At 39.3% G+C, this 10,254-nt stretch overlaps 1 protein-coding gene across 2 annotated transcripts in view; it reads right to left on the reverse strand.

The window, feature by feature from the left end:
* TRPC3 (transient receptor potential cation channel subfamily C member 3) overlaps positions 1-9,246 on the reverse strand; it is a 239,097-nt gene extending 229,851 nt beyond the window's left edge. For both annotated transcript variants that reach the window (XM_088452253.1, XM_088452252.1), the window contains exon 1: positions 8,872-9,246. In XM_088452253.1, coding sequence (XP_088308379.1) covers positions 8,872-9,077 — 206 coding nt within the window. In that variant the 5' untranslated portion in view covers positions 9,078-9,246. The remainder of the gene's footprint in view (positions 1-8,871) is intronic.
* Between the last annotated feature and the right edge of the window lie 1,008 nt (positions 9,247-10,254).

Below are 10,254 nucleotides of genomic sequence, written 5' to 3' on the forward strand. Positions count from 1 at the left end.
CCTGGAGATATTTTTCATCTGACATCTATAGCTAACTGTGCGATCAGCTATCTTTCAGTGTGATCTTCATTTATACTGTACTTGTATTCACAAAGGAGAAATAATAACTAATTAAAAAGTGTGTCATCCCTAGCTGATCTAATTAAATCAAGAATCTTAGCTAAAGGTAATGGGTTTAGCTAGCAGCACTTGCTTTAAGTGATGTAGGCAAGTTTGTACTGACCTCCAAGAAGAGAAAAACAGATTCTGCTTAAGTAGTTCCATTCATCTTTGAATAAAGAAAGTTAAAGGATAATTCTTCTTTATTTCCCTTTATTTACAAATATCTCCTCTTCTTAAACTGGTAGAAGTTGTGGAATACAGGGATGAATGCCAGGCTACACCTCAACCCTGCAAGTGCCTAAAGTCTATTGCGCCCTCTGTGGACAATCAGGAGAATGGGATATAGTTTCTAATAGTGATGGTGATTGGACAAAGTTTCAACTCTCAATGCCTTTCTTATAAACTTATGCAGATAGTTGGAGATGGAACTGTTGCTGGCTGTCTAACTGGAAGAACATGGAGCCTATATTCTAATGGGTCTGTTCTTCTGAATCATTGTTATCCCTGGCATGGATCCTCTCCCCTGGTGTGCTTGGTTGGGGAGAATAAGCTGAAATTAATTGATTTTAGGTGAAATTTTCCTTTATGTAATAAACTATTTTCTTTCCCTTTGCTATCTTGTGCGCTTGGCACCAGCTTCCCAATTGTCACTGGGAAGATGGTGCCATGTAGGAGGGGAAACCAACTTGTTGGAGATGTTAGGGAGTAGAGGGTTGGGGGCTACCCCTGCTCAGAGCGCCACCTTGGGTGCTAATTTGGTCCAGACCAGCCCTATCAACATACATTGATAGATAGGTCCAGGTTCGTTAAGAGCCGGTCCGGGCCCGGGTGAAGGGGGCGGGGCCACACCACCTCAGGGAAAAAACCTAGTTGCAGCGCCTCAAAACGGCACTGGGAAAGGGGGGCACTGTGTGTCTCTCAGCCCGTTGCAAATCCCCCCACAAGCCGAGGAGACTCTCACTGCAGCCCAGCACACTGCAGTGTGTGCTGGGCTGCTGATAGGAAAGTGGGAGTGTGGGTGGCGTTGGACCCGGGCACCTCCTGAACTGGGCCTGGGTAATTAGTACCCGCTCCCCCCATCTCGGCACCCCTGGATAGGTCCTTAAGAGGCTTATTTATTACTATCAACAAATATAAAGCAAACCAAAAATAAAATCTTTATCTTGTGTTGAAAAGTATTATAAATGCTGCACCTCAAATAGATCCCCTGTTAGTAGGAACCAGAATAACATAACACAAACAAATGCTCAGAGTGCGCAAATGTTGGATAATGAAAATACAATGTCCTTAATTATTGAGATAATTCAATACAGATGTGTATCCGATGACTCAATGTTCGTAAGGAGTTTCAAAACTGGACCTTGATGAAATTGTATTTCCACTGATTTGGTGATGATGAAAAAGTCCATCAAGATTCTAAAATAGACTCTCTCACCAAAAAACACCCAGACAAGTGGCCACCATTAGATTCAATAGCAAAAAAATATTTTATTTTTTATTAAAACTTGTGTCAATTGACATAATTAATACATCATAAAAAGTTGCTTACACTTATTACTCTGCCTGGAAAAGAAAGACTTTCTGATGACAGAAAATAATTCAAGTTGCAGTTTCTTCAAAAATAAAAATTATTTTACAAGTAATAATAAAAATAGCTGCCATTCTTAAATATATAACTACCTTCTCCATACTGGGCAGGCCAAGTTATTGGAGAAGAGGCAATACTGTGGCTGCCATCAGTGATACCCGGCGATGCCAGCTGAGGTGCTTAATAAAGAGAAGCCCTATTCCTAAAGAAATGCCCTATTTATGGTGAAAACAGGCATTTTCACATGATTTATGACTCTACCCCTTTGGTAAATAGACCCTTACATATGTGAGAGTTGGCCTGGTTATATTGGACTACAGTAATAGCAGTGTTTGATGTAAGATGGTTCCAATATTAGAGTGGAGTGAGAGATACAGTATATGATACTGTACAAGCAAAGTGCATAAAAAGTAGTGTTCATATGTCTCTGAATTTGTTGTTTTCTTTATGGATTCTAGATCCTAACAAGGACAAAAAGGTACATTTGTATATAAAAATATGAATATATGGCTAGCACATTAGGAGTGGTCTCTCTTCTAAAGGATGAGAGATCACTCCTGATTGGCTGCCTGTCTGTTAAGTAGGTGGGCTTATCAGACAGTCACTCATTTGCTATGGGAGCTCCTTACGAGCAGTATGGTTCCCTTTGTTTTTTTACCATTCTTCATAATAAATTTAATTGGATCAAGAAAAGAAGAAGTAGGTAAGTAATTATAAAAACCACTACATTACAGAAAATATTAAGAGATACATATTCATAACAATACTTATAACAGAATATTTAGATCTTAGTTCCACTAAGCCTAAGGGGTTACTGTTAGTTAAACATCTATATACAGTAGCACTATTATTGATTAAAAACTATGCACGAGGACTACTATTTATTAAAAACTAAATGGGGCACTATTATTTAATTAAAACTAGACAGGTGCACTATTATATCTTAGTAAAGATACAAGGACACTATAATTTCTTAGTACAAATATAGGGCAATGTTATTTTGCTTCCCTGGTACCCACCGGCAAGGATTATCAGAAAGGGCCCAATACTACTTTGGGCTGGGCATCCCTCGGTGGATTGGGCTCCCCTTTTCTCATTTGTAACAACTACCTCTTTTTCTGCCAGTTTTTTCGGCTGGTTTTCCTGAGGTTTCTGAAGCTAGTTTGCGTCCTGTCAGTGGGGTTGATTGGAGTGTCACTTTAATGCAGGTAGAAGTGTCAATACCACGTACTTTTAAATTGCTACACAAAAAAACCCTGCTTTACTGGAACATTTGTCTTTTTACTTTTAATACCTAAAGCAGTTGCAGAGAAATGGATTTATATCTGTCATTATTTTGCCAGTTTATGTATGCTGTTTCAGTTTTGTTATAGAGCCTTGTTATAGTCCAGTGGATGAATGATAAGTATTACAAACTGACACTACGGGACCTATGTGCCATTAAATATTTGTGGGATATTCACAATTATTAAGGATCCCCCAGATCCTATGGAGGCATTGCAGCAGATATCTCCAGCTGTGCATTCTGGAGCTTGGCCCCGATAGGTAACGCCATCTCCAGATGGCATTATCTTATAATAGCCTCCGTATCCCTCCCATTCGGCCTCTAGTGATGCATGTTTCCCGGTTGATGGCCTCACATGCTCAGTGTGCACCGAGGAACCAGACCAGGAACAATGTGATAGATTTACGCTATCATACTGCTTCCAGCTCTTCTATAGGACAGGCTCTTATCAGAGCCCATCTCCTGACAAGAGACAAATAGAAAGTTTGTGTGAAAATATAAATTTTCACTTTGCGAATTTACGCAAAAAAATACTTACTGTATCACATCCGCATAAAAATGCAGATGTGATAAATATGCCCCTACATGTGTAACGGTTAGCAACCATGAGCTGAAATGCCCCCTTATCATTCTTATACAAAGGCATGTGCACATAGAGTCCAGGGTGTGACCAGACACCCTAATGTTGGAGGCACTCCCCATGTTTGCCCGCAAAATTATTGGTACCGTTGTCATTACAATGAGGCAACAGTGTTAGTGACTTTGAGTCACTTAGTGAATCACAAGATGTAGCAAACAGAAGCGCCCTCACCTTTACTTCATGACCTGACTGTCCCCGGCCCCAAATGAGCTGAGGAAGGAGCAGTGCAGTGAGGGATACATGCATGCCCTTCAGTTCTATTTTATCATAATATGGATTGGAGGCACTACTGTGTGACATAACACTACATAGGTGAGTGAGATGAGTGGGGGATATGGGGAAAGATTTTGAGGGGCGTTATATGGGGAAAGATTGGAAGGACATGATGATGAGAGACATGGGCGTAACTACCATAGGTGTAAGGGGTACAGCTACTATGGGGCCCAGAGTTGAGGGGGGCCCATCTTCCTTGTCAAAGTTACATGTATTATATACATTTGGGTGGTACATATAGGGGCCCTTACAATATTTTTCTATGGGGCATTCAAATATCTAGTTATGCCCCTAATGAGAGAGGGTTGATGACATGAAAAAATAATGCTAAAAATGCTCCTCAACCCAGATTATCCCTCTCTAGATTTGTGTGAACACCCTAATAACATGTGACTCGCACACCAATCCCTTACACTGATAATCAGTATACGTAATTACCATCTTGGTAGTAGTCTCTACCTTTAGCACACATTGCTGCTGAGTATCTACCCCAATGACACTAACTGTTTTGAAGAAAAACGTTTAAGGACCCCTATCAAGTGCCCAAGGGTGATAAATACATATTATATATATATATAACATGGGATGTCCTCACCTCAGTACCCAGCTCAACTTTCGTGGATGTCACAGCTGCACCACATTTTCCCAAAACGTAATGTTCTAGTTAGCTGTCTTGCTTTATTTCCGTCTCCCCTCTGGCCACATACAGTGCATAACTATTATAAGGGTACCCTATTTAAAATGTTCTAGATAAGTAAAAACTCTTAAATACTCTCTTGACAATGTTTTTAATTAAATCTTCGCTGTCTGTTCAGTTACTAAAACACTCAACTGTATAAATACAATGTACAAAAAAACCATTCTGCCATGATAACGCATAGTGTTTTATATGCTATTCTAGACTGATTCAATCTGTAAGCAAATGAAGCATTATAAGTACAGCAGGGGGAGCTGTTGCTAACTCTAACTTCAAACAGCAAATACAGTGTATCACAGATAATTACTTAATTAAGTAGACAGAAATATAAGAGGATTGCCACATTGCAGACCCACAGTATTGCTCAATTAGCTGAATTAAGATAATCAAATATATTCTCAGCACTTGTATCTGTGAGCAAGGTTTATATATAATCCATTATCCTGATTGATAAAATGTGTGGGTGCAGTGACACCAAACCCCACAGATTTTACAATAACTCTGAAAATAGCTTTACTGTAATAGACATTAATTTGTAATTTTATACGTTTGAATCATAATGACCATATCTGATATGACCATTATAAAATGTCACCTCCTACCGTCAGACACTGCACATTATATTACACCAGGGAAATATGAATTGAGAATACCAACACATCAAATGACAGCATATGTATTTTGGGCACAGAATAGGACATGTCAAGCTTCAAAGTTGCAAAGAAAGAAAATGTATTTATGTATACAATTCCTGTTATATGCCCCCATATGGTTACATAGGATTCAGAGATAATACTTGTCTACAAATGTTGCTTAACTCTACACAGTCACATATAATTGTTCAGCCAAAAAACAGAATGAACATCTCTGTGGGTAATCTGGCCTCATACGTAGTGGGCCAACCTGCATACACAGTGGTGGTTCAGTGGTTGAGCTAAACAAACAAATTAGAATACCATATGCAGTATGATCATCTGATAAATTCACATCAATACTGATGCAATCACCGGCCGTCAGAACTGGCAGTCGGACTCATCAACAATTTATTTATTACCAGTTATTTATATAACACACACCTATTCCACAGTGCTTCACAGAGAATATTTAGACATTCACATCGAGCAGTGTAAAGCATAGAGAAGCAGACCAGTGGGCCAGTGGAGAAGTTGCCCATAACAAAAAATCAGCTTTGAGGTAGCATTTATCAAGCAAATTCTATAAAATGATAGGTAGTGGCTAATCGGTTGCTATGGGTAACTTCTCCACTAGTCCACTTCTTCACTTTTTTGCATCGATTGATACATCTCTCTCTATATTCCTTACCACATGTACACAACCATAAATACACTAGGGTTTATTTTGTTAGAAGCCAATTATTCTACCAGTATGTTTTTGTAGTGTGGGAGGACATCAGAGCACCCAGAGTAAAGCCACACAAACACAGGGAGAACATACAAACTCTACATAGATGGGCCATGACTGTGAATTGAACACATGATCTCAGAGTTGTGAGGCAATAATACTACCTACTACATCATTATTGCTGCTTAGTCCAATTGTTTGATATTTAAATGATTATATTGGACCCAAAAGCAAACAAACTTAAGGTGCATACACACGTAACGATTTTTTGAACGATTTGTCGTTAACTACATCGTTATCGTTCAATCGTTTAAAAAAAATCATTCCGTTTCTGAGTTATAACGATGAACGATAATCATTCAAGCGCGCTCCCGTTTGTAGTTCATCGTCCATTTCAGACTGTCCAACATAACGATTTTCATTAAGGGAAGGAACATTTTTCATTCATTGTTGTAAAAATCGTTCATCACACTTCAAAAAATCATTCACTTTTTCAAGGGAAAATCTGACAGAAAATCCGACAGAAAATCATTGGTTACAAAATCGTTACGTGTGTATGCACCTTAACTGATTGTATTTGCCCATTATATTGAATTTAGGGACCCCAGCAAAACGTCACACTCAGTGTAGTGTTTCATTATACAGTATATCTGGCTTGTAGAGCAGTTGGCAGCTAAATCTTATTTCCTTCTTGTGCAGAGACAGACAGACTTGATGGTTATGCAAGCAGAAGATAAGTGACATAAAACAGGATGAAATACAAAACAAAGCAGCGTGAGAATCTAATGGAAATAGTAAAATCTGGCTGAATAATAAAAAATACACTCATACACTCAGTATAAGTGTGTGGTTGATTTATACAGTGCTGGAAAATGTTATGGTACATTGTAATAAAACAATAGTTCATCTGAACAACTCTATAGTGACAGTGGCCGATGCAAGTGATCAATTGTCGTTTGGTATATGCAGACTGCTCATAGAATAGGGGTTTAAAATAGTTCTGTTTATATATGAAAGGATATGATTTTGTTGCTGAGAAAATGCTGGCTCTTTACAAATACAAAATAAAAATGAATATGAATAGATAGACTTCTAGCACAGAACATGTCATTTAAATCTAGAAAAATCACTGTTTGAGTGATAAGTCAAAGTACTGTACAGCCACCCTTGTCAAAAGACATCTAGCATGCATATTGAATGAGCTCTACCAATATATACATGCAAATACATAAATACATATATGGTACGCGCATAGATAAATACACTTTCTCTTTTTTTTTAACATGTGGCAGTAATTAGGTAATTAAAATAGAACCATTCTTTCCCTTACACAAACCAGCACAAGTATTATTATATTATTATTATTATTATTATTATTATTAATAATAATAATAATAATAATAATAATGATATTAATAATAATAGCAGCTGCTTCTATAATTGAATTCTATATTGAGGATAAAATATTAATTCAGAAAATGACATCAAGAATATATTAATTATTTAAAACTGTCGCTTGGCAAAATGGAGCCCCACAGTATTGTTTCATGGCCAGTACTGGGGACACAGCTATGTCCTTCATAGTATATACAGCATCAGAGGAAACAGCCATGTCCATATCATTAGTAAGATATTCATCTCGTTAAGGTTTTCTTTTTAAACATATAACTACAAGTGGGTGACACGTGATAATACCTTACAGATCCCAGACCATATACTTACTGTATGTCACTTATGAAAGGAATCAATGACATTCTGTAGGATTTTGTTTTGCCCAGATGGTTCCTCACAATATCACTAGTTAGAGGTGTGCAAGGCTGCCACCAAATTGTTGTAGGTGTATGGTATGGATACAAAAGTGTACTGCTGCCATTCTCTATCACTTTTAAGCTTGTGCATAACAGTTGTTTCTTATATAAACAGTGTATGTCTACTAATGTGCATGCAGTATAATATGAGGTACAGTATTACAAGTAACTCTATCTACCTTTAAAACCATGTCTCCTGAAATACTGGCTAAATATCAATAATCATCCCAGGGAATTTTATGAATAATGCATTTTGAGGTATTTCATTGGATAGCAGATTACATTGCAACCCAGTAATGTGTAAATGTATTCAAAATCCTTTATAACTCACCTATTTGAAAGACAAATATACTTTGTGGGTCATGTTTAAAAGCCATGGTTCCCGTTAAGGTAAGGGGAACAATAAGGGATGATTAATGATAATGATGCCATGTTTTGTATTTAATTTGCATTAACTTAATAAAATGTATTCCTCTAGAGCTGTGATGAATTTTGACAAGATAAAAATGCGCTGATGCATCCGCTGGTAGAAAATTAACTGAGTCACTAGCAATAAATAAGATTATTAAAGTTCATTTCTAAGTCACTGATACAATGAATGGGGACTGACAGTAGCAATAGGATTTGCCTCTATAATACATTCCTGATTTAAACAACTTGACATTGATGTTCTCTCTGATAAAATAATTATATGATGGAATAATAACATTCAACTCTCCACAGTTGGATTTTGCTGTTGAACACAAACATTTTCTCTTTAAAGTTAGATATATAATTGATGTGACAGCTTGCTATTATGTTATATACAGTCTCACCTGGAGTGGCCCTGCCTGTGACTACACGACATCACTGAGGTTGTACTAAACAATATAATCTAAGTAACACTTTGAAGGCTGCTTGTTCAGCCTTTTATAGTTCACATACTATTGGGATTGTATTTCCAGCAGATGCATAGATTGTTAGATGAAGGATGCTATGGCTTTTATAAAACACATACGTGCTTATGGTAACTTAATACCAAAGTGACATACAGCATAACCATCCTGTCCCCTGGCTTGCTCTCAGATCTATCCAGTTCTATACAGTCCTATACAGTGCTATACTTTGTATACTCACAGAGAGTGGAATTGATAGCAGTCACTGGGAGTCCCCCCTGCCACGAAGGAACTACTCTCAGCAGGTAGGACCAGCACTCCCCGGGGCTGAGGCAAGGGAGCCCACTGACCCCCATTTCTTGCCAGCCAGCCTCCGCGTTCCCCCAGATCCGGGAAGCTGACCCTGGCAGCGGGCAGCTCCTTGCATTTCCTGCCCTTTGCGGACATACAGGAATCCCCAGGGCGCCTGGGGTGGCACAGTAGCAGCGGCAGCAGCAGAGGACACCGTCACCTGATCCGGAGCAGGACGGTGATGATGAGAGCGCAGTGCAAGATGCAGGCAGCAGTGACCGGAGCAGGGATGCCACTTTCAGCGGGCAGGGATGCTGCTGCTGAGAATGTGTGCAGCTGGGTACCAGTAGACGTACTGCTGGAGAGTGATAGGAAAAGGGTACAGATAGAGAACCAGTAGCAGCTGATCTCCTGCTTCTCTCCTCCCCCCTTCCTGCTCTCACTCCTTCCCTCACTGCCCGTCTCTCTCTCTCTCTCTCTTACTCAGCCATCAATTTAAGTCCTGACTGGGCGACATCATTACTCAGTGACACAAAGTCACACAGCAGCAGCACAGGGACAACTGCTTATCACATCAGAGGGGGGAGAGACAGACCTGCTGCTGGTTAGGTACCCACACAGTAGTGTCACAGGTCACCTCTCCAGGGAAAGTTGTTTTATTTTATTTTTTAACTGCAGTTGATATACAGATGTATCCTCTTTCGCATAGTGTTTTTGCATCATATGGCGCAAGACGCTTGTGCGATTTAGACGCTCCACCACAGGTAACCATTTGTTTTCCCTGGTGCGTATCCACTTGCCAATGGGGCAACAACAGTACGATTACAACATTGTAAGTTTTGCATCTTATTTCTTATTGTAGCCACATACAATTTTGCTCACAGTGTACTGGTGCATACACACGGTCAGATTTATCAAGACGATATAAATGAAATCAATATCGTTATCGTTAGATCATTTATAGCGTCCATTTTTTAGCCAATTCCAACCCCCAAATGACGGACGATGCGTGGGCACGGATGGTCGATAACGACCATCGTCCGTGCATGCAGTCCAACCTGGTCGATATCATCCAGGTTTCTATAGGGACCCGCGATCAACGATCGTGGGTCGTTTAGTCGTTTGGGGGTTGGTGCTGTGCTGGATGTTCAAAAACTATCACCCAGCACATGCAGGACGATCAGACAACGATATCTTTAGCGTTGTCTGATCTGACCGTGTGTATGCACCATACCAGGGACACTAGATTAATACATTTGTCATGAAGGAATTGCTATAATTGCAGATTATGTATAACAACATGTGGCAGGAGGTGTGGCGCGGATCACTCCAT

Source organism: Taudactylus pleione, unplaced genomic scaffold, assembly GCF_031769625.1.
Source record: "Taudactylus pleione unplaced genomic scaffold, aTauple2 ptg000036l, whole genome shotgun sequence".
NCBI classification, from domain to species: domain Eukaryota; kingdom Metazoa; phylum Chordata; class Amphibia; order Anura; family Myobatrachidae; genus Taudactylus; species Taudactylus pleione.